The sequence below is a fragment of the Rattus norvegicus genome, chromosome 1, assembly GCF_036323735.1.
Source record: "Rattus norvegicus strain BN/NHsdMcwi chromosome 1, GRCr8, whole genome shotgun sequence".
Lineage (NCBI taxonomy): Eukaryota > Metazoa > Chordata > Mammalia > Rodentia > Muridae > Rattus > Rattus norvegicus.
Window position 1 is genome coordinate 115,935,737 of NC_086019.1, and position 24,870 is coordinate 115,960,606.

Below are 24,870 nucleotides of genomic sequence, written 5' to 3' on the forward strand. Positions count from 1 at the left end.
ATTGGGCTGGGAAACACCAAAATCCAAAAGCTTTGAGCTTTATTTTACACAGAAAATAAAACACAGGTACTATTCGGTTGTACTGTAAACCTGAGTTACATTTTAAACAAGCCTATTTATCAAAAAGTTACCTAAAATATTTTTTGTTGATATGAATAGCTGTAACGGCATCTGTCCTGACCCTATGAAGTGTAGATTTTAAAAGTTAACAACCATATTACCAAGTGATAGGCCAAATAAAATGCTTGTGTACAAGATTACATATATATAAAGTGTTGTATATACAACACGCACATTCTCAATGAGGAAACTTTTCACCCCCAAGGGAATGAACATTGGCTATTTTTTATGTGCAAAATAAGACATAGATACAGTACATAAAATAGACAAAGTATATCGGTGAGGGTGCAGGGGAAACCTGTTCTCTCTGGTATTTAAGTTACATAGGAATTCTGGAAATGTAGCTCAGTTTTACAACATTTGTGGACTGTGACTACACCCAGTATGGCCCACAAGGCAAGTATCCTTAAGAGTGCCAATAGTAGAACAAAGCTAACCCCCACTCCAAAATAAAATTCTTCACAAAAGCTAAGTCACTATATAACTGTAGGGAGGAAACAGGAAACAGGCACAGGCCCAAACCTCAGTTCTTCCTGTTAATGGGGGTAGCATGGAAGAGGGTGAATTTTTTTAAGCTAATACATGACTTTGAAGTGGGCAGGTCTGAAGCTGGAGAGTGTTCCTTACATTGGCCTAACCTTTTTGTACCTATTTGCATTTTTCTATAAACATTTTTTTCACAGTTTCTAAAAAAAAAAAAAAAAAAAGTTCAAACTCTGAAGCAAAATAAACCACTTGGTTCAAAGAGATGTATTCTACAAATATTTTAAATCTAAGCATTTGGAATCAGAATATTCAGAAAGAACTTTGTTCCAACTTGTCATTTTATGCAAGCATGAGTTTCTAAATTTAAGAAACCACAAGTCTCTGTTGACATCCCAGAGTTGTTAAGGGCTGAATGACAATGTAATCCATTCTGAACACACACACACTAAAAGGTCCAAGAGCTCACATAAGATGACACAGATCCAGTCACTATAGAAGCAGCAAGTACTGACTGATAGCACAGTGGGTTTTTCCAAAAGGAGGCCAGCAGATGTGTGTGAGAAACCAGGTGTTTGGGTGACAAATCACCACCTGAGACTTATTTTCTTGGAATCACACACATATCTTTATAATCAAGAAGCCTTGGTGTGATGAGGTATTGATGAAATGGGGATCACAAATGTACATTTTAATGTTCATCACCGATGGAAAAAATAAAACATTTTTATAGGCTTAAAATTTATCATTAGTGCATTTAGATTTCTGGAGTATGAATAAAAATGTAAAATACCTTTACAATAATATGTTATTAGAAATTAGCCATGTACTGAGGTCATTTTAGTGAGCTACCATTGTTTAAATATAAGAAAAGTAATTTCTTGATCCAAATTAGTGAAAACTTAAAAAAAAGATTGTCTTTAGAGGACATTATTTGAGGACAATTTTTTTCAGATAACATTCTGACACTCAAAAATCACTTTTATAACAGAATTATAGGTTAACTTTTCAAACATATCCTTAAAAAGATGTCAGATTTCCATTTCTACGGGAGATATTTTCACCAGTGTGTTCAATCCCACATGGTAAGTCTTCTTCATTATTATTAAGAACTTCATACATATTAGAAAGATTGCCATTCACTGCCTTTTCATCTTTTCGAAAAGTTACAGGCAGACTTGCTAGACTAAAACTGACATCTTTAAAGGCATGCAACAAAAATATCCCCACAATGATTGTGAAGAAGCCACTCAAGGTCCCAATGACATCATCAACAGGCATATCTTGCCATTCTTTAAAAAGAATAGCTGAACACGTCAAAACTGAAGTTGTAAAGAACACATAATATATTGGAGTCACAATGGAAGTGTTGAAAATGTCCAGAGCCCGGTTTAGGTAATTAATTTGTGTGCTCACACAGACCACAAGGCTAAGCAGCAGAATCCAGGCGAGGGGGTGCTGCAGAACAGGCTTTCCAGCCAACAACTCTTTTATAGTGATACCCAAACCCTTCACGCAGGAGACTGAAAATGCTCCAATCACAGAGCAGATTGTTATATACACAAGAATGTTTGTCTGTCCATGTCGAGGTCCCACCACAAAGATGAATATCAAGGCCACAATGACCACAAATGTTGCAAAGACCACAAAACCTAGAGGAAGCAAAGAAAAGCTATATTGAAACAATGTATATACAAACTCAACAGGAAAGGTTTATGTATCTCCCAGTACTACATCCTCAGATTTGTCTTGCCTATAAAACTACTTGATGGATTCATTTTGAAATCTTAAAGAATTTGTAAGTTACTAATTGAAGGTAACTCCTATTCACACAAAGGGACACGTGACTGTAAGAAAATAATTCTCAGGTGGTGACTTGTCACCTAGAACAAAAATTAGTTTTCCCTTGCTCCTCTAGCAAAATCACACCCACACAAATACATCAGAAGTACACACTGGAGGGCTGGAGACAGTGCAGCTGGCAGAGCACTCGCCTGGAATATACAAAGCCCTGAATTCAATCCTCAGTACCACTTTAAATGTACAGTCTAAAATTAAAATAAGCTTTTAATTTAAAATAGCTTTTTAAAATAGCATAAAAAAATTAGACCACTAACATTTTTATTTTTATTGGTTTTTCAAGACAGGACTTCTCTGCATACCCAGTTTGTCCTGGAACTCGATCTGTATGTGGACCAGGCTGTCTTCTGCCACTTGAGTAGGAATAAGAGAGTGTGGCTGCACCACTAACACTTTTTTTTTTTTTTTTTTGGTTCTTTTTTTCGGAGCTGGGGACCGAACCCAGGGCCTTGTGCTTCCTAGGTAAGCGCTCTACCACTGAGCTAAATCCCCAGCCCCACCACTAACACTTTTAAAGTATTCTAAATCACAAGGCAGGGGAAATGATAATCAGAGCAGGGGAAGGAGATGCTAATGCAGACTAAGTTCAAGAAGTGCCCTTGAATGTTCATCTCCATCTGCAGAAACCAGATGTTATAGCCAGGTGGTGGTGATGTACACCTTAAATCCCAGCACTCAGGAGGAACAGGCAGGCAGCTCTCTGAGTTCAAAGCCAGCTTGGTCTACAGAGTGACTTCTAGCACAGCTCGGGCCACACAGTGGAAACCTGTCTCAAAAAACAAAACAAAACAAAAAAAAAGAAGAAAGAAAGAAAGAAAGAAAGAAAGAAAGAAAGAAAGAAAGAAAGAAAGAAAGGAAGGAAGGAAGGAAGGAAAGAAGAAAGAAAGAAAGAAAAAAGAAATATAAAAATCAGTAGTTATGAGTTGTTTTCCTAAAAGGGATACATCTGGAAATAGATCAAATATCAGGATAAGCAGCAAGAGAACCTAAAAACTGTTGGGGTCCAGGTTGAGTATGGAGAATAGCAGTATGCATCATACTATGCTGACATATATGCTGACAACTATGTGACAATTATGTGGGCCAGCCACAGTTCTCTGTGATTCTCAGAAGTTCTCTACTGCAGATAGTACATAGATGACCTTCTGCATCTGAAGATGAAAAGCGGGGAAGGGGAGGGACGGGGAGCACATGCCAGTAACCCTAGCACTCTGGAAGTAGAGGTAGAAGCATGTGGAACTCATGATTGTCTCTGACTATATCAAAAGTTGAAAACTGGCCTAGACTACATAATGAGACTTTGTCAGAAAGAAGAAAAATATAAAAACAAACAGGAAACAAACCAAGACTGAGAAAAGCCACTCTACTCCTTCAAACACCACAAACAACGAGCTATTTAAAGCAGACAGGAACAAGGAAAGAAAGACAGTAATAGATGTATTTCTGAGTGTATCAAAAGTACCGGGTAACTCAACTACTACAGTAAATCTGAGAAAACTGAATCCTGAACTGGGCATGGTGGCACACACTTGAAAGGCAGAGGCAGGTGGATCTCTGTTAGTTTGAAGCCATCTTAGTGTATACCAGAGTTCCAAACAAGCCAAAGTTTCATGGTGAGACTATGTCTGAAAAGCAAGTTGATTCTACCTGTCAGGTCAGAATGTGCCTCAGTAGCACAGAACACTCACATCCACTGTGGAGCAGTGTAAAGGTGAGGGAACCAGATAACTGGTGCGAAGTCCACCCAGGCTGCCTGATGTGCTTTAGATAGAACCGGACAATGGAGAAGAGTTCTAAGAGGAAGTGGGGATTTCTTTGGATAATTAGGAATGCCTAAGCAAGTAAGATAATGATCCTGAGGTAAATTTCAAGATCTACAGGAAAACTCCAAGAAGCTGGTAGAGTGATGCACCTAAAATTTTAGCACCTGAGACACTGAGGCGGGCACCATGTGCTGGTGGCCAGCCTGGGCTATAAAGTGAGAGACTGAAAGTAAAAGAAGAGAGAAAGAAGGGAGTAATCATAATGCTTAACAATAAAAGTTTTATTGTAAGGGGAATATAAAGAAATATAGTAAGCCTATGTAAATGTAATAGATACCAGATAATGACTATGATCAAGGAAATAGTGATATAAGCATATATTTGGAAATTAAAACATAATTAAACAAAAAAGACAAGAGGCTAGGGACACATGAAAACCATTTCTTATAACCTGTGCAAAACAACTCATCTATGTACATACAAAATCTAGATTAAAATAAAAATAAAATTTAAGTACAGTAGTACTAATTAAGCTTTTCTTACCTGGGTCACCTAACTTATGTGACATTTCATTTAAGGTCTCAATCTCCTCTTCCTTTGGAGCATGAATGACCATAACTGTAGATCCTAGAATACTTAGTAAACACCCAATTTTCCCATGAAGATTAAGTCTTTCATTTAGGAAGTATGAAGACAGAATGGCACTAAAAGGAAGAATAAAGATTGAACACTTAAATTAGCTTTTTTCAAACTTTTAAAATTAGTAAGATTACCAAAGTCACACAAAAATATTTCTAGTTTTTTGACAAAGAAAATGTACAATCAATCATAAAACTTTAACAAAGTCTTAAAGTTTGTTTAGCTAGAAAAGTACTGTCTCTTTACCTGAATTTGTGAACATCCAACTAGCAGGAGAAAAACGTGGCCTCTGCTTCCATTCTGCACCTGTCTCCTTTGCTTATTCTGCAATCACCCTCCTCCTAATCAATTAGCCTGACCAGACTGAGACTGCTTGGCTGTGAGTACTGTGGCTCCCTCTCTCTGTATCTACTGGGAGCTCGTGTCAGTACCCCAGAAGAGCTGTAATAAAGTGCTGCCCCCTTGTCTCAGCAGCATACTTATTATACTTCCTCCCTTGTCTTCCCTACTGCTTCTCTCTTAGACTGGCATTTCTGTGTGAGCCACAGATCTAGTCTAGGACCACCAGAACTATTGCCCTAAAACACCTGGGACAAAATGAACCACCCCTTCACATACACTGAAACTGTGCATTTATCATCTTCTTACTGTAATACTCCGTACAAATAATCAACGCTGTACTTTACACAGCCGAGTTCTTAATAAAAAAATCTGTATCCAACAATGCTTCAAGTTTACAAAACTTCAATGTACTAACATTTACCTTCTTTTTTAAAATTACATTTACTATTTCCCCTCCCCCCCATCTCTGTCTCTTTTCTGGCTGTCTCTCTATCTGTTTGAAGATGAGAAGATGACTTGCATAAGTAGGCTGTCTCCCTTCCACCAAACTTGGCAGTAAGTGCTTTTACCTGCTAAGCCATCTTGCCAGCCCTTATATATTGATTTGTGTATGATTTGCCTACAATCATCCTAAATTACTCAGAAATACAGAGTCAATAAACTATAACCTGAGAACATTTAATTTTTAATTTGCCTATAAACTGCAAAGTTTTTATAACATATTAGTTTTATTCAAACCTAAAAAGAAAGTACAGAATAAGCAAATAAGATCACAGTATAATAAAGGAAAGTTAAAGATAAAAACGTAAAATAATCATATTTTATATATAACTTATTAGAAACAGCAACAATAGTTATCAATTTTCAAAATAGTAATAAAAACCCAGACTTCAAATAAGCTTAGCTATTTGAATTGATCATTACAGTAACAAAGCAGGACAGGTTTTAAGTTGGTCTTGCAAAGCAAGTACCTCACGCCAGTCTTTAGCAGTATACAACCTCCCCAACGCCTCACCCGAGGCTTGATGTTCTATAATAGTTAATAAATTTTACATACAACAGTGTATGTTTACTTGAATGGTAAATGTTAGACAAGTAGCAACTTTTCTAAAGTTGAAATCACTAACATGCTGGTCCTAGATAGAAGTGCAAAGATAAAGGGTTTTGTCCCACAAATCAATAGTTAACTATGCAAAGAAGGTAACTGAAAAAACACTACTAGGGATTATTAAAAAATCCTCAAGGGTGTTCAAATATATTGACATAATCAGTACTTCAGTATTTTATGGACTGAAATACCATCTCTCACGTGAAATACATTCTTACCTTACAAGGACGCTGAGTGCACCTAGTGGAGTCACCAGTGTGGCCGGAGCAAATGCATATGCAGCAAAATTGGCCACTTCACCAGCTCCCACTGAAGAGAGGAACAATAAAAACCCATCTCAGACAGGAATGGACTCAATATGAAGATGTCTGTATTTTATGCAACACATACCTATTATTTTAACTATATTGTTGTTTATAACTTCCATATCTTCTCTCATCTAGGTATGAGTGCTGTATATTACCAACATCTGGCACCAACGATCCAAGTCAGTAAATTTAATTAAAATCAATAATTTTAATTTAAAACATATAATTTATGTATAAGGGTATTAATATATTTGTAAACTAGGACAACAAATCTAATTAAAAGAAGCTGACATTGAAAAGCCAACTTTTTTTATTTTTACCTTTTGAGATTGTGTCTTGCCAGTTCAACTGCACTCTCAATTATCTTGTTTCCTTCTTCCCTACTCCTTTTTCCTTTTCTCTCCTTCTTTGCTTCTCTCTTTCTTAGAGATAGTCTCATTATGTTACCCAGGCCGACCCTAGCGCGGACTCATGCTTTCTATTTGACTGGTTTTTTTCTAGTAGTGGTGAGAAGGTACTTTTTCCCTTCTTTAGGTTGTTTTGTTTTTGAAATCAGTTCTCATTATGTAACCTGGACTGGCCTCACACTTTTTAATTTTTTTTTATTTTGTGTGCATGAGTGTTTTGTCTACATATATATCTGTGTACCCTTTGCAGGAGGCCAGAGAGGATAGTACATATTTTGGAACTAGTTAGAGACAGTTGTGAGCATCCAGTGCTCTTAATTACTAAGCCATTGCTCCAGTTCCTGGCCTAAAACTCTTGATCGTTCTGCATTATTAGCCTCTTAAGTACTAGGATCATAGATAGGCTAGTGTTATCCATCATTCTGCTGTTTACTGGCTTTCTTTTTTTAATTTTTTTTTTTCCTGGAGCTGGGGACCGAACCCAGGGCCTTGCGCATGCTAGGCAAGCGCTCTACCACTGAGCTAAATCCCCAACCCCTCTTTTTTTAATTTTTAAATGTATGTTTATGTATATGAATGTTTTTGTTTGCCTGTATACATGTATACTACATGTGTGTATGGTATCCAAGTAAATCAAAGGAGGACTTGAGCTCCCCTGGGACTGAAGTTACAGATGGCTGTGGGTTTTCTCAGGAGCAACAAGTGCTCTTAACTGCTGAGCCATGTCTAGCCAGCCTCCCTGCCCCCCAGGTCTGCTTTTTAATATAACTCAGTATCACCCGCCCAGGTTGATATTGCCCACAGTGAGCTTGGCCCTCTCCTATCAATCATTAAGAAAATGCTCCACAGATAAGCCCTCAGGGCAGTGTGATGGAGGCAATTTCTTCACTCAAGTTTCCTCTTCCCAGGTGTCTCTAGATTGTGTCAAATGGACCAAAACTAATCAACACATCACTGACCACAGTCTGTTCTCTGCTTACATAACACTGTCAAAGGGGACTGTAGGGGTGTGGTATTTGTATTTTAAGTCTTCTTGTATTGTCCTGATATTTCCTGCCTTACCTAAAAAAAAACTAGGGTGCTGGGCACGGTGGATCATGCCTTTAATCCCAGCACTTCAGAGGCAGAGCCACGTATATCTCGAGTTTGAGGCGAGCCTAGTCTCTAGATGCTACACAGGGAAACTCGAGGAAAAAAGGTTTTTAAAGTGACTGTTTTTTTAAGTATCACTGTATCTAGCTCAAGCACTATACCACTATATCCATCTTCTTTTTAATATTCAAAAAAGTTCTCTGTAAAACTAAGTGAGAGGACATGTATGTAACCCAACACCTGGAATTTAGAAGCAGCAGGGTCAAAAGTTCAAGATCATTTGCTACTACCTTAGCAGTTTAAGTCTAGCCTCGGCTATGTAAAACCATGTCCTTTAATTAACAAACTAGCTAATTAGTGAGAAATGTTCTCACTATGTAGCTCTGGCTGACTTTGAACTAGTAGCTATGTAGACCAGGCTGGTTTCAAACTCAGAGACCTGTCTGCTTCTACTGGCATTAAAGGTGTGAGCAATCACACTCTTGTGAGTTCCTATCTTTCAAAAAAGAAAGTTTTACTCAAAAGTTTTTAATATTAAAACTGCTGCTTATGGTCACTAAGCATTTACATATTGCTAAATCCAGTAGTCAGTGATCAATCCTCACTGTACTTACACTGTATCAACATCATCTGATACCAACCAAAACTCTTTCCCCAAACCCTATCACTTGGCTCTAAAGACAGAAGGCTTACTTGGTCTCTCATTATTTTGAAGCTTAGTTCCAGTCTCTACTCTGAACTCTAAATCTACCTATTCTGTATTTTGAGTATCTGATACTCAGACTTCTATATAGTCTCATTTCCTAATGATATCCTGCAATCTTTTGGCTTTAAAGAGATAGCAACTCACAATGTTTTGTCACTAGCCTGAATGACCTCGTAAAAGTCCAGAGCTGTCTAACTGCCAATCTCACATATCTGCTTTATTTAATATAAACTTTTTTTTAACATTAATGCACTCAGAACAAACTCCTGATCTCTTCCTACCTGATCTGCTCAGGTCCTTTCTATATCTTTAGCATCAAAATAGTCATCTCTACTGACTGTGGCCAAGTCTTTAATGTCTTTTCATACCATACATTTTGTTCAGTAAGAGAATACACACATTTTGTCAGTTCTACATTGAAAACATTCAGAATTTGTTTAACTATACTCCCTGGTCCATGCTGTCACCTCTTCTTTATATATTCAGTCTATGCCTCAAAACAAAGCAGCCCAAGAAATTATACCACACATTTTATTGAAGTTCTCCAATGGCTGTCAATCTAACAAATTCAAAATCCTTTCTGTGACCTAAAAAGTCCAACATTGCTTAATAAATGCCCTCGTTTCTCTGTCCCTATTTCCTACTGTCCTTATTTCCCTCGCTCCCTTACTACTGAACTTTCTTTAATGCTTCCTGAAGTTTTAATATTCTAGCACTAGCTATGGAGCAAATCACTCTAAAGTATGTCAGTCTAAAACTAGCACTTTAACTGACATGGTTTGCTGACCGAGACTTTAGGAAATGGTCAGTATCTTTTAAGAGCCCCGGTCAGATGTAAACCAAGGCTGTAGTATCTGTAGGTCAGAACCATATCCCAGGCACTGGTATGGCTGGCTGCTGTTTGGGGATCTCTGTAAAGACCTTTTGAAAGTCTTCACGGCACAGCAACTGGCTTCTCTAAAAACAAACAATCCAAGAAAAAAGGGAAAAGCTGACCTTCCATTTATGATGTAGCCTTAGAAGTCATACATCAAACTTCCTGGATTCTGTGACCACTGCGGGCCAGCACTAATTCTATGCAAGAGAGGATTACTTAAAGGTATGAATATCAGGAGGCAAGAACAACTGGGGGTTGGGGATTTAGCTCAGTGGTAGAGTGCTTGCCTAGGAGGCGCAAGGCCCTGGGTTCGATCCCCAGCTCTGAAAAAAAGAACCAAAAAAAAAAAAAAAGAACAACTGGGGGCATCAAAGAAAAGGCTATCCCATTCACAAGCTAGTCCCATTCCTTAGTCAAGTCTTTAGTTACTATTTCCTTCATTTCAAATATTTTTTCCTTATATGGCCAGATCCCTCAAATCCTCAATTGTCTATTACTCAAATATTACCTTTTCAGTAAGGTTTAACCTTCCTAGTCTTCTATCTAAAAGTCTGTCTACTTACTCTCCAGTTCATATCCTCCTTCTAGCTCTGTTTCTTCCCTCTACACACACACACACACCCTTTAACCTATCATTATCATTCTTACTGTCTGCCCTACTTAAAATGTAAGCTTTTTTGCAAGTGGGCATTTTGGGGGTGGGGCGGAAATGCTTTTTTTCCTTTTTCTACTATGTCTTCAGCACCAATAACAATGTAGATAAGCATCAATAGTCAAGTCTTGGGTATCCTTTCTTTTCTTTTTTTTTTTTTTTTTTGAGACAGGGTTTCTCTGTGTAGTCCTGGCTATCCTGAAACACATTCTGTAGACCAGACTGGCCTCAAATTCACAGAGATTTGCCTGTCCCCCGAGTGCTGGGATTAAAGAAAGGTGTGTGCCACCACTGTACAGCCTATGTCTCAAGTGTCTTAAGGACAATTTATTTCACACTTAAAAAAATTTTAAGTAAGTTTTATTTACATTATAAGTGTTATTTACATTGGTATTCTGCCTGTGTATGTCTGTGTGAGGGTGTCAGACAGCCTGGAACTGGAACTCAAACTGTGAACTGCCATGTAGATGCTAGGATTTGAACCTGGGTCCTTTGGAAAAGCAGCCAGTGTTCTTAACCACTAAGCTATCTCCAGCTCCCATTAAGATTAATTTTGTGGGGGGCTGGAGAGATGGCTCAGTGGTTAGGAGCACCGACTGCTCTTTCAGAGGTCAAATCCCAGCAACCACATGGTGGCTCACAACCATCTGTAATGGGATCCGATGCCCTCTTCTGGTGTGTCTGAAGACAGCTACAGTGTACTCATATACAAAATAAATAAATAAATCTAAAGATTAATTTTGTGTCTCAGAGTTTTATCTGAATGCATGTATGTGCACTATGAGCATTCTTGGTGTCCACGGAGGTTAGAAAAGGGTATTGGATATCGCAGAACTGGAGTTAAAGATGGTTGTGAACAACTATATGGGTTTTGGGAATAGAACCCAGGTCACCAAAAGAGCAACATGTGCTTTTAACTACTGAGCCATCTTTCCAGCCCCCTTCACTTACCATCATAAAGATAGCAACCAAAATAAAAATGAACAATCTGGAGAAATAATAGAAGAAAAAATAAAAATAAAAAAAAATCACATTTTTTTTCTACTAACTTTCATTTGCCAATTTTTTTCTTTTCTTTTCTTTTCTTTTTTTTTTCCTTCGGAGCTGGGGACCGAACCCAGGGCCTTGCGCTTCCTAGGCAAGCGCTCTACCACTGAGCTAAATCCCCAGCCCCTTTTCTTTTCTTTTGTAAAGTGCTAGGGAATCAAATCCTGGGTGTTTTACATGTTAGGCACGTGCTCTACTCCTCCCTGCCCCAGCACACATACACCTTTTAACCTACTTATCCAGTAAACGTTTTTAAAGGCAAAGATATATCAAAAATGCTTTAATCAGATTAGTTTTTATAAAGATCTTATTATTTGAAATAAATAAGCAATTAACTAAGCTACTTTTATAGGCTTCAATCTATTTTTATAATATAACTTATACAAACAAAATGTTTTAAAATTTTGCTAATATGAGCTATAACAAGATGTAAAGTAGTTAACATATATTGCTTTCTTGAAATGTTGTCTATACATACTTGACAGCAGTCCAGCCCACCATAACCATTCCTTAAGATATGCATGGCCTCCTTGACCTGTGAATAAAGAAATATTTTATTTTGTTGGAAGATTATCATTCTCTTGTAAAATGTGTAAAAAGGATTAAACACAAAGTTTAAAATGTCTGATATGAGATTTCTTGGATATTTCAAGATTGCTTTAGAAAAGAGATATGAGGATCGTGATTCTTAAAAATGTTCATCTTTGTACTATACTCTGGAGTTAAAAAAGTAACTTAAGCCTTGTACTTTAGTGCCCTTTTAAAGGGCGCCTTTAATGAGTAAGAAAGATGAACCAACAAAAAGTAACAAAGCTGGGCAAGTGGTGCACATCTGCTATCCCAGCACTTGGAAGTCTCAAGCTAGATGAGTCCTACAAGTCAGAAGGCAGCCTGGAATACAGCCTAAGTTCCAGGACAGTCTGAACTAGAATGAGATCCTTTCTGGAGGGAGGAGGGTTGCAGAAATAGATAAACTTCAAATGAGTTAGTCAGCAAAGAGGAAAGCTATTGAGACATATGTAGCCCTACTTAGAAGACACTATGGTCCTACAAAGACTGAGAAATGCTCACAAACTAGGTTGCCAGGAGACGATCTACTTTTTCCTTGACCATATTAAGCTGAAAAGCAATTGGTACTTCAGCCACTGTCCATGAGGAAAAAAAAGTGAATTTTACAAGCCTATATATAATTTAGGAATAATAACAGGGATGCCTTAAGACCAAGGTTAGACGGCTATAGAAAATAGCTGAGATGCTAGTATTTCCTCCTTTGTCCATTAAATCCTAAGAGCCTCTGTTTTATGTTTTAACATTGCTGAATTAGATCTGGCCACAAAGATGGTCTATTCATAAGGTCCAATAAGGTCTAAAATGAAGTACAACCAGGAAGATGGAATGTAAGCATTAATATCTCATAATGAAGGGAACTATAATGGATGTCCATGGATTGAACTAAAGTTCAATTGTACTGCGTATCCTCCAGCGTACTGTAACATATCTGTAAACTAGGGGAAAACAACACACACCATTCAGGTCAATTAGTGGAAAATGCAAGCCAGACAAGACCATTCTTTCCTTTGGGCAATTTTACATCAATAAAAACATCTAAGGTAGAAGTCACAAGTTCTATCACATACAAAATATCCCAGTCTTCAATAAAAACCTGGTTCTATTCGTGGATCACATTTCTTCCCGCACAGACATAGTGAAATTTAAACCTTGGAAACTACTTTGGCACCGGTCCCATTCCTATTTTGACAGTAACTATAGAAGGAAACAGTTAACTACTTTTGGCAACTTATTTTTCTCATTACAAAACTGGTATCTGACTATTAAATATTTAGAAATCTCTTGAACAGTTCAAATATTTAAATATAATCACAAAGGATGAAGACAGTGCTCTATACTCAGGAACCTGAGTGTATGAGTATATGTGTACTTTTTGATACCTAAAGGGCATAGCTTACCTGCTCTCATGGAGCCTTTTCTGGCAAGTCGCAGAAGGCCTTTTTTTTTCAAAATGAAACTCCCTCCAATGAAAATGCTGGAGGTCATAGCCAATCCAAGACCAATATAAAAGTCATATTTTCCACGCCCCAGGCTCATTTCGTTAGTTACTTAAGTTCCTGTGAGTGACATTGATCACCGAACAGAGAAACTGCTTGTACTGGAGGCAGGATGATGCAGTCTTCAAACCTAAATGATATGAAATAAGGTGAGTTTTTACGAAACAATCAGGACAGCTCATATCCAATTCAAACATTTACTTCATTTCTCTCCTCATAAAGGAAAAAAGAAGCTACTTTGGTACTGGTCTTGTTCGTATTTTATCAGTAACTCTAGAAAGAAGCAGTTAAATGCTTTTGACAACTTACTTTTCTCATTACAAAACTAGTATCTGACTAATAATAGACTAGAAATACATATACTATCTAAACTTAGCACTAACCTAATTGGCAAAAGAGTGGACTATAATACAAAGAAAAGTAAAATACAACAATACATGAATCTAGGTTATCAATATATTTATCTACATGTGATATATTTATCTCCATATAAAGAAAATGTTTTTCTTATGCATATATTATTCTTTTAGAAATATGAATGGGGCTAGGTGTGGTAATACACACCTGCAATCCTCCCACTCAGTAGGCAGATGCACAGGGAATTGGAGTTTAAGGCCAGCTTAAGCAACATAGGGAGCCCCTAGATGGCCAAGGGAAAGGAAGCTATAAGGACATAAAAGTATATGATAATCTATTTATCCTATCGGGAAACATGCTGAAAGGGGCAGTTTTAGCACTATTTTGTTAGCAAAGGATGACAATTTTAACAAACATATCTACTGGTATACTGACTGTAATAGCTGACAAGATGGTCCATTTCCAAATGAACCAACTCATGAACCTCACTGGTGTTAAAACTAAGGTGTACAAAGCAGAGGGAAAAAAATAAACATACTTTTTTCCAGCTTTCAGCATCCCCGATTAGGCCTTCCTTCCTCAGCCTCCTGAATACAAGGTTACAGATCACTGACACCATACTTGGCCCCATAATGTCTCTGTATTTATTAGATGCATGCTACAAGCACTAAATATTATTTTAATCCTTTAAATAAAATGGTATGGTTTTTATTTTTTGTTTGTTTGTTTGTTTTTTTGGTTTTTGGCTAAGTAACTCAGTGGCCAAGTACATGCCTAACATGCACAAAGCCTTAGATTTGATTTCCCAGGAGCAGACACACCCATCCATGCAGATGTACATACAAAACAAACATGGTAACTTTTAGTCTTTAATAGGGAGGCAGACAAGAAAGATAGTACTATAGCAGCAATAAACACTACCACACTGAGTTAGTAGCACTTCAAACAGGGAAAACCAGTAGTTTCATTATGACTCCCATACACTTCATCCTATGGATTTGGGACTTGGCTATCAGGTCTGCTCTGATAAATGGCAAAGAAACTGAATGTGGCAGATTGCCAGTTTAGCATCTGGATCAAAAGTCACCCACACTTTGGTTATTTCTTTATACCCTGCCATCACCACATGTAATGGTTAATCTTGGTTGCCAACTTTACTACATCTAGAATCAAGTAAATGCAAGCTTCCAGGCTCTCCTGTAAGGGGTTTCTTCGATCAGACTACCTGAAGCAGGAAGGCCCACCCTAAATGAGGCATCATATAATGGCAGCCTAGGTAAATGAACATGGAAGAAGGAAACTGCTTTTTATCAGCCTGCCTTCTTCACTCCTTCTGGCAAGTTCATATATTTGGGTGCTGGTAGGCCCTCACTGATATTTGAACCAGCTGATTTTGTTTCTCTCTCTGTAGATTTTTGTTTGTTTGTTTTGAGACAGAGTTTCTTTGTGTACCCCTGGCTGTCCTGAAACTAGCTCTATAGAACAGGCTGGCCTCGAACTCAAGAGATCTACCTGCCTCTCCCTCCCAAGTGTGGGATTAAAGGCATGCACCACCTCAACTGGCCTTTTCCCTCTCTTAATTTATTTTTAAACTAAAATCTAAGGATATCACTTCTCTAAACTTCCCTTTCTTCCCTCCAGGTCCTTCCATATCATACTCCCTCTCAAACTGAGGTCTTCTTGCAGAGAACTCAGGTTTGATTCTAAGCACAGATATCGTCGCTTACAACCATCTGTAACTCATACATCCTCTTCTGACTTCCATGGGCACCAGAGGAAAATGCAGTGCATATATATACAGGTGAAACATTCAAACCCATAAAAAAGTTAAGCCTCTTTTAATATATATGATCTTTCAATCATCTCTGTTCTTTTAGATAATACTGACTAATACATCTAGTGAAGAGCATATTCTACAGAACCCATTTATCACAACACAAGGAAACATACAGAATTATCACAGCTGACTGGCTGACTCAAAACTATGAACATAATGATGTTTATCCATATGATGATATATATATATATATATATATATATATATATATATATATATATATCCCTTAGATGACTAAGTTAAACAGTTCAACAGACTGTGTACAGTAAGTATAAAATTTCCAACATGGGAGTCAAACATATGTCTTAGTTGTAAAGACCTATGTTTTACTGCATTCTTCAGAGCTGCCAGAAAGCTATGGTCTTACAAGGCCAATAATTTGCTTAGAGCTCAGGTTACTTGTTTATAAACAAGTATTCAAATATTGGGATAGCAAGGTATGAGTAAGCCATCATGCCCAGTTTTCATCTGACTTCTGAAAACTAAGAATTTGTATGGCCTTGTAAGATCACAGCTTTCTGGCAGCTCCAAAGTATGCTTCATGTTTTCTAAATCAATACAGATGAAGAGAATGAATGTTAATTGACCCTAAAAAATAAAGCTGCCTATTCTGGAGTGGTCATTAATATGTAATAAAGAGCTTCATCATCCAGATCAGCATTGTAATATACAACCAAATTGCCAGAGTCAGAACTGAAAACTATCAAAGTACAATAGGAAGTAATAACAGTAGATATTAAGTAAAATGCAATGACAATGCTCACAGCCTGGGAAAAGGATAAATAAAAAACCTAACTAGCAGCCAGCCGGTGGTGGCACGCACCTTTAATTCCAACACTTGGGAAACAAAGGCAGGTCAATCTCTTAAGTTCTAGACCAGCATGGTCTCCAAAATGAGTTCCATGAGAGCCAGGGCTACACAGAAAAATCCTGCCTCAAAAAACCAAAACCAAACCAGAAACCAAAACAAAAACTAAGTACACAAATACTCTTGTCTCATAACAAAGTAGAAGGTGAAGACTCACAACTGAGATTTTCCTTTAATCTTCATATATGCATCAAAGAACACAATCACACACCCCAAATACACACACACAAATGTTTTCCTCTACAAGTGACCAATAAATAACCAAAAAATGTTAATAACATTTATTTTGACCAATAAATAACCAACATCCTTAGCTATCAGGAAAATGTAAATCAAAACTGAACTTCGATTCCATCTCAACTCAGAATGACTATCAAGAAAACAATAGAGGGGGTGGAATAAGGAAACATGAATGGAGGTGTAAATGAGTACAGCCTATTTATTTGTATGAAAACACTTCCAAAAACTAAAAACAGAAGATATGATATAACTATACCATTTATGGGCCTGTACCTGAAAAAACTGCTGGCATGCCACAAAAATCATCTTCATATACATGTTTACTATAGCTCTGTTCACAGTACAAAATACCAATGGCTGATGACTAGCAACAAATCAATGGAGAGAAAAAAAATGTGTCATACAGCATTAGCTATCCTAGAACTCAAGAGATCCACCTGACTCTGCCACCCAAGTGCTGGGACTAAACGTGGACACCACTACTGCCCTGCTTGGCACAAAGATTTCTAAGAGCCAGAAGTGTTGGCTGACCCCAAAGAAACAGCATTTTTACACTAACAAGGTTGGTACGAACTGTGATATGAGCTCACGGAGTCTGTGACACCACACAAATCCCAGCACTGAGAAGGGGAAGTAGACACAAAGTCTCATTCCTACCCCAAAAGCAATTTATAACCAATCAATCCCTACTGGAAAAGGAAGTAAGTTTTCTCCAATGGAGTGATACTGGATATATCACCCACACTCCAGTTAGCCAACGCAAAAGGGACTCCATGTTTTTGCTTTGTTATTTTTTTGTCTTACTGCTTTCTTCTTTCTTTTCTTTTCCTTTCTTTCTCTTTCTTTCTTTCTTTCCTTCCTTCCTTCCTACCGTCCGTCCGTCCGTCCGTCCGTCCATCCATCCATCCATCCATCCATCCATCCATCCATCTATCTATCTATCTATCTATCTATCTATCTATCTATCTATCTATCTATCTGTTTTAACAGAGAATGGGAACATGAAATTGGGAGGGGTGTTGTCTAAGAGACATAATAGGAGGGGAAAGAATATGATCAAAATATATTACATTTATCTTAGAGTTTCTCAGGCTGTGATAAAACACTATAGCCAAGATCTTGGGAAGGAAAGGGTTTATTTTGTTAGCAGTTCCACATCACAGTCCATCATCAAACTCAGGGCAGGAACTTTGTGGAGAAACTGATGCAGAGGCTGGGAGGAGTGCTGTGCACTAACAACTAGCTTGCTCAGCCTGCTTTTTTATAGGACCACCAGCCCCACGGATGAATGGCCCACAGAGAGCTGGGCACTCCCGTATCTATCATCACTCAAGAAAGCGCATCACTAGCTTGCCCACTGGCCAGTGTAGTATGGGCATTTTCTCAACTGAGGTTCCTGAGTCCAAAGTGACACTAGCTTGTGAGAAGTTGACATAAAATTAGCCAGCATGGTATGACAAAAAAATTAAAGCTAACAACAAAAACACCAATATTATTTGCTGCCATGACATCTAATACAGCTAGGAAAACCATGAACTGCTTCACTACAAATTCCCCTCCATACTTCTGTTGATTTAAAAAGAAAAAAAAAATCTAAAGTCAAACTAACATTATCACAGAAACCAGGCACTGTTTTGTTAATACCATGTTTTGGGTGTTGGTATTCTCCCAGACTAAGAAATTATCAAGTCAAGTAATCACATCTCCCTCAGGAGCTACAAGCTACTCCTCTGATTAAAAAGCCTGCCTCCTACAGTTCATTATTCTAATCTGAATACCACACCCAGGAGGCTCTGCATGGTGTGTTCAGTGTTTGGTTCTCTGGTTTAAGTACAGGAAACTAAGAAACTGCTGTCTACCTTACACACCAGGGTCGTGAAGTGAGAACTGATCACCCTCTCCCCTATCAATAAGGTAAAGGGGTGATTAAAATAATGCATTTATTTTATGTACTTAAGTTCACATTAAGGCGTTCAATTTCATAGTTTGGTGGTTGCCTTTGAATTTGAAGACAAGCCTGAACTCCTCCCCAACTGGTATATTTCCAGAAGTAAACAGACTGAAAAAGCAACCTTAAGCCTAGAAAGCCATTCATTTTATTCTAAGGTCAATGAAAGTTAATTGCTCCTACTTTTATTATGCCTTATTTAAGAATTTCCTTCACAATTTAAAGTTCCATGACACTGTTTAAAATCTCTTTTTTTCTTTTTCTTTTTACTTAATATACTATCCAAACATATAAAGTTGAAAGGGCTTTGGGAGCAAGTCACCTCAATCATGTACATGTGGTTTTAGAAATTATCAATTACTGTTCTGTCTTTGAAGAGAAACTTTTAAAAACTTTAAATAATGGAGGGAATAGGGAGGGAAAGTTTAGAACAGAGGCAAAAAGAATACCCATTCAGAGCCTGCCCCTCATGTGGCCCATACATATACAGCCACCAAACTAGACAAGATGGATGAAGCAAAGAAGTGCAGGCTGACAGGAACTGGATGTAGATCTCTCCTGAGAGACACAGCCAGAATACAGCAAATACAGAGGCGAATGCCAGCAGCAAACCACTGAACTGAGAACGGGACCCCCGTTGAAGGAATCAGAGAAAGGACTGGAAGAGCTTGAAGGGGCTCGAGACCCCATATGTACAACAATGCCAACCAACCAGAGCTTCCAGGGACTAAGTCACTACCCAAAGACTATACATGGACTGACCCTGGGCTCCAACCTCATAGGTAGCAATGAATACCCTAGTAAGAGCACCAGTGGAAGGGGAAGCCCTTGGTCCTGCCAAGACTGAACCCCCAGTGAATGGGATTGTTGGGGGGAGGGTGATAATGGGGGGAGGATGGGGAGGGGAACACCCATATAGAAGGGGAGGAGGAGGGGTTACGGGGATGTTGGCCTGGAAACCAGGAAGGAGAATAACAATCAAAATATAAATAAGAAATACTCAAGTTAATAAAGATAGAAAAAAAAACTTTAAATAAGTATTGTATGTAGAAGTGGTTTCCATATGTGCATGTACCGATGTGTGCCCCTGGTGCTCATGAAGGCCAGTCTCCTGGAACAGAGTTACAGATGGCTGTGAGTACTGGTCATCTCCAAGAGCAACAAGAGCCAAGTCTTCAGCTCCCTGAAGAAAAACTCTTCATCTTCGAACTCTCTAAGTTCCTTAAAGAAAATTACTTTGGCTATCTATGGTGGTTTCCCACAAAAGCACTCATTTGTGGCAGCAAATTTTATATGAATGCTTTTCTAGAATTAAGGTTGATTTTTCAGTCTGTTTACTTCTGGAAATAATACCAGGTGGGGAGGAGTGTAGGCTTGTCTTCAAATTCTCAGGCAGCTATAAGCCACTAAACTATGAAAATTAATTACCTCATTTGGAATTATAGTTTACTAATAGGCTAAATGTGGGAATGTCCTGAAAGAAATGAGTTGATTTGATAGTCTCTGATCTGGTCATACCCAGTTCTTACACTCTGTGAAGGTGAAGGTGACCTGTGAAGGTCAAACACAGCTGAGCACATGCTGCAGGGATATTTTCTATAAGACAGGCAAACTTAAAGACAGCTGAATGAGAAAAACATAGAGGACATGGAAGATAGCTAAGCAAATATGAGGACCCAAGTTCAAAACCCTGCACCCTAAGTTTAAAAAAGCTGGGTATGGCCTCAGCAGTACCTCTAATGGCGGCGGCACTAGGAACAGGGGAGAAAGCAGACAATAGGACTGCTCAGGCTTGCTTCTTGCCAGCTCAGCCACAGGTTCAGTGAGAGACCCTGTATCAAGGTAGTAAGATAGAGATCAACAAAGCAGGACATTTAACATCTTTAAGTGGAAGAAGCTAGGAATGAGAAAATGGGCAGAGACATTAAACAACTTGTTATGCACCAGCAGGAAGCAGAACCAGGACTCAACCCAGGTTCCATCCTTTGTTCTCTCCTTTTCTCAAAGGATGTCTCCTAATCACAGCAGGTAACCTGCAACTAAAGCAGGGTCCCAGTGTAGTTACCTTCTCCGCCCCAGTAGTATTCCTCACAGTGTTATCAGCAGAAGTGTACCAGAGAGCCAGCAGTATCACACGTATTCTACCTCTAGAACATGACCTTGCATCTGCTCTGCCTAATCAGATCGGTGCCTCCATGCCTCCTGGCCCTAAGCCAATTTAAACCACACAATGTCAACTGGGGTAGAGAACATCTCTGCCGATCTTATTCCCCCGCTTAAAAACTTAGGAGTTAGGCTGTACAATAGTTAACATGAGCAAAAATTAAAAAGCAAAAACAACCAAAAAACCTTAGAATGATTATCCACTATTTACCAAAGTCTTAATATTTTAATTAAGACCAATAACTGAGACCCTTCCTTTATTCCACACCTAACTTTTAAATCTTATTTCCTAGTACCGTATTTCACATACCTTGTGTTCTTCCCATGGCTGCCACTTTAACCTACTCCTAATTGTTTACTGTCTTCATTGCAAAGCATGCAATCAAAAAGCACTCCTGTAACCAAGTCCTGCTTGAATTCCAGGAGCCAAAGTAATTACCATGATTCATGGACTCCCTAGTCTTCTGCTTGTTCCATTCTGAATTTTCTAATCTGTATTAAGGCTACTTATATAGATCATAACCTCCTTCACTGTGGCACTCAGTGAAGAACTGGCTTGCCTATCAATCACATTTACTTAAACTAACAAAGATGTTCTGAGTACATAATGTATTTATGAACAGGGGATACAGCCATGAAGAAAAAAAAAAAAAACAGATCAAAACTCTGGTCTTCATGAAAGTTACCTCCCAGTTGGAGGCAGAGTAAAGCAATAAATAAAAGGACACTGCAATGTGGTAAATGCTGCGGTGAAAAATAATGCACATTAAAGCGCTAAGGGAGGAGGCCTTGATGAGGTAACACTGAGCACACTTGAAAGGGATGGAAAAAGAACAAAGCAGCAATATAAATTCAGGTTCTACTTAAGAGCAGGTATGCTGCTTTCTGGAAAAGGAAAGATTACTATGGTTGATCCTAAGTGAGCAAAGATATGTGAGATACCACAGTCAAATAACATCACATGTCAGAACACACAGGAGCCCCTATAAGCAAGACACAAAGCCAAAAGACATAAAGACACCTGCAATCCATTTATTTTTACCTATAGTCATCGAATAACTTTAGACAAGTGTTAATTTCAAATTTATCTACACAAAATTAATACAATTAGATATATACAAAATGTTATACCTGGGAACTCTTTAATCTGAGATATGTGCTTAGTTCTACAATACAGAAGTATGTAGAACTCTGTTTAGTTTATCAAGTAAGGAGTTTTAAAGTCTCTAATACAATTTTTACTAACTTTAAACTTCATGTTATACATTAACTCTCACAACTTACTCTACATACTTGTTACTTTGCATCCTTTGATGCAAGCACGTCTCTCTTTTACTCCACCATCACCATGCCACTCTACGGAGTTCCTGTGTACACCACAACAAACATCAATAAATAAATAAATAAATCAGAGTTTAGGTGAAGCTTTTTACTTTTTCTATAGAAAAAAATGGGTACTATGTAGTCATGTGTGAATCATTTTATATCGTCACAGAGCTTCAAAACAAGCAGACCTGCTTCTCTTACATCTAATAACAAAGGGCTACTGCCTCACACAGTATCAGAAAATAGTTCTCCTTTACAGCTACAGAAAACACATCTCACAATGTAGGCACTCATGAGGGGGTCACTCAGAAAATAGATTGGCTCTGCCATACCATCTTAAAATGTGAGAGCTGAAGGCTCTCCTTATGTAGTCCAGGCTGGCCTTGATCTTGAAATCATTCCGTCCCGGTCTCCTGAGTGCTGGAATTACAGGCTTGTACCACCATACCTAGCTCTAAAAGTTCAGTTCTCAAGCTTACTTCTACGTAGTTTTTACTGCTATCTAAAGCTTTTAGCATGCTCAACTTCATGTTTAGCTCATTTTTCTTGTGTGTGCACACCAACCAGCAAGTAGAAATAGTGGGGTTTCCCCATGTGAGATCACATCTGCAGAAAACTAAAGAAAACAGCAGTATCAGACACTCTCCACCTTATTTTTCCAGATGGAATCTCTCAATCAGTTTGAAGCTTACTGACTCAACAAGACTAGCTAGACGGAGGTGGGCTGCTACATGCCTAGATGTTCATGAGGGTGATTAAGAGATAAGCATTTTACCAACTGAGCCATCCCCCCAGTTTCTTGGCTAATAATTTTAGACCCACACTTGCAATACTACTGAAACTAATCTCTGACCTAACTCAGCAAAACTGTTAGAAATTAAAGTTTTAACTTACATGTAAGTTTAATATGGTCTTTCTTTTAAAAAACAGAGATGATTTATTCATTCTCATTTTCTTGGAAATGCTATCCTTTATTCCCATTTAAAGTATTTAACCATGGCAGAGTAGTTCCACCCTGGAAAGAAGAAAATATGGAAGTAGGTGAAAGGACAGAAAATTACTAGATACTTTTAGAAATATAGTTACTGGCCTCCATGTTCTTTCACTTAGTAAGTACTGTAAGAACCAGTCAAGTGAGCTTCTACATACAGCTTACTGGAATGAAAGGTCTCTGCTCCCGGACTTCCTCTTTTAATTTAAAAATAAATAATATTGTATCAAGTGGGCACTTGCTATAGAATCCCAAGAAACAGAACTCAAGACTCACTGCTAAACTAAATGCCTTGACATTAGAGTAGTAAAATCAAAGAAGCATGAACCCAAAACACTGCGTTTTGTGTAACTGCATGAAAAGGAAGATTCGTCGACCCTATTAAGTGCTAGGGAATTGAGGCAAGCATGCTCAAAACCTTTCAGCGAGCTGAAACCATCTTCTGAAAACTCGTGAAGGCAAATAAAACTGATATACAGAACTTATCAAGTACGCGATCGGACAGGGCCAACCAGCCAGACTTCCGCCAGACTGAATGGCAATCATCCGACTCACCACGGACTTCCTCACTGCGGATCACAAGGGAAGCTGCGTCCACCTCAGAACATGCGAAAAAGAAAGTCGCCCCTGGAGCCCTTCTCAGACCTCAGGCGGCCGAGACAGCCCGCAGCCCAGCCCTGGTGCTTGCTTACAGGAAGTAGCTACCTTAGGGCCGTCGCAGGCCGGCGGGCGACGCGGCTCCCTCCGGGACGCGACCCGAGTGCCCGCTCAGACCCCCACGCAGGCAGCTCGCTCCTGCGCGCACACAGCCACCGTCTCCGGCGACGTCCCGCGGGAAGTTCGTGCATCCGGGACTGCAGTGAGCGCCGCCTTCTCCATAGGAGAGCCGAGAGGAGCCTACCTCGGACAGCCTTCGGCCGCACCGCGGCCAGCACCAGCGGGGCCGCCGCGAACCTGCCGGGAAACCTGGACGCAGAGTAGTGACGTAAAACCGCGTACGCACTGGGCGGGCTCAGCTCAGGCCCTGCCCCCTCAAGGCTCTTCGCTCGCTCCTGACCGCTAGGAGTGGTGTCTTCTAAGATGGTCTTTGCTCACCAACTGATAAAAAAAATCAAGTCCTGATTTAAAAAAAAAATCAAGCCCTGTGAGCTCCTTATTTAAAATCCGAATTTCTAGGAGTCTTCCTGTGAGACCTTTGGGAATGAAGGCGTGGGTTTGACCGCAAAGGGCGGAAGTGGGCAGGGCAAGAAGATAGGTTTCCAGGAAAGAGGCGGTAAAGCTTGGGGAAGACCTTGTGATTCGGTAAGAACCCGGCATTGGGCAAGCGTTCTTTTCCAAGAGATGCACAGGAAACACAGTACTAGCATTTCCTCAGCTGCTTCTAGTTTGGATAATCCATCGAGGGCTACTGAAAATCCTTGGTTAAAGGCGTAAAGGTCTTTGAATATGTTACTCCGGGATGTGACTAATCTCGAGAACATTGTGGTGGTGGTGGTGGAAGGGGGGGGGGGGTCCTTGTAAAATGAACTATATATTTATCGAAACATAAAAACAGCAGTGTAGTTTTCCTATTCCCTATTCTAATGCTTTTGAAGTGATGGCCTAAAATATTACAGGAGTGGCTAAGTAGCTAATTTAAAAGCTACTCTGCTGTGAACTTGACAACCAGA

The 24,870-nt window shown here is 38.9% G+C and overlaps 2 protein-coding genes and 1 long non-coding RNA gene across 17 annotated transcripts in view; 1 reads left to right on the plus strand and 2 right to left on the minus strand.

Annotated features, from left to right (window-relative positions):
• The window catches only part of Nipa1 (NIPA magnesium transporter 1), a 402,283-nt gene that overhangs the window by 327,516 nt on the left and 49,897 nt on the right, over positions 1–24,870 (minus strand). The window lies entirely within an intron of this gene.
• Nipa2 (NIPA magnesium transporter 2) lies at positions 23–24,298 on the minus strand. Of its 13 annotated transcripts, XM_063262372.1 has the most exons (10): positions 23,906–24,161; positions 23,104–23,224; positions 22,177–22,250; positions 20,455–20,552; positions 14,366–14,414; positions 13,372–13,600; positions 11,883–11,939; positions 6,534–6,624; positions 4,770–4,930; positions 23–2,255 (listed from the first exon to the last, which is right to left on the minus strand). In XM_063262372.1, the coding sequence occupies exons 6-10, from the start codon at positions 13,508–13,510 to the stop codon at positions 1,624–1,626; spliced, it is 1,080 nt and encodes a 359-aa protein (XP_063118442.1). In that variant the 5' UTR covers positions 13,511–13,600; positions 14,366–14,414; positions 20,455–20,552; positions 22,177–22,250; positions 23,104–23,224; positions 23,906–24,161; the 3' UTR covers positions 23–1,623. The 13 variants fall into 13 exon arrangements, with proteins under 13 accessions (XP_063118442.1, XP_017444642.1, XP_006229354.1 ...); XM_017589153.3 differs by lacking the exon at positions 22,177–22,250 and having other exon boundaries at positions 23,906–24,177; XM_006229292.5 differs by lacking the exon at positions 20,455–20,552.
• Positions 24,268–24,870, plus strand: part of LOC108348727 (uncharacterized) — a 38,369-nt gene continuing 37,766 nt past the window's right edge. For all 3 annotated transcript variants that reach the window (XR_010060161.1, XR_010060163.1, XR_010060151.1), the window contains exon 1: positions 24,268–24,502. This is a non-coding gene — a long non-coding RNA (uncharacterized LOC108348727). The remainder of the gene's footprint in view (positions 24,503–24,870) is intronic.

What these genes read in the sequence shown, in the direction of transcription:
- Nipa2 (XM_006229295.5), bottom strand. Translation starts at nt 13,510, where the DNA reads ATGAGCCTGGGGCGTGGAAAATATGACTTTTATATTGGTCTTGGATTG. An exon ending in AAAAGGCTCCATGAGAGCAG is followed by an intron (nt 11,940 to 13,371) that starts GTAAGCTATGCC and finishes CTTTATTCACAG; the next exon opens with GTCAAGGAGGCCATGCATAT. An exon ending in ACATAAGTTAGGTGACCCAG is followed by an intron (nt 2,256 to 4,769) that starts GTAAGAAAAGCT and finishes TGCTTCCTCTAG; the next exon opens with GTTTTGTGGTCTTTGCAACA.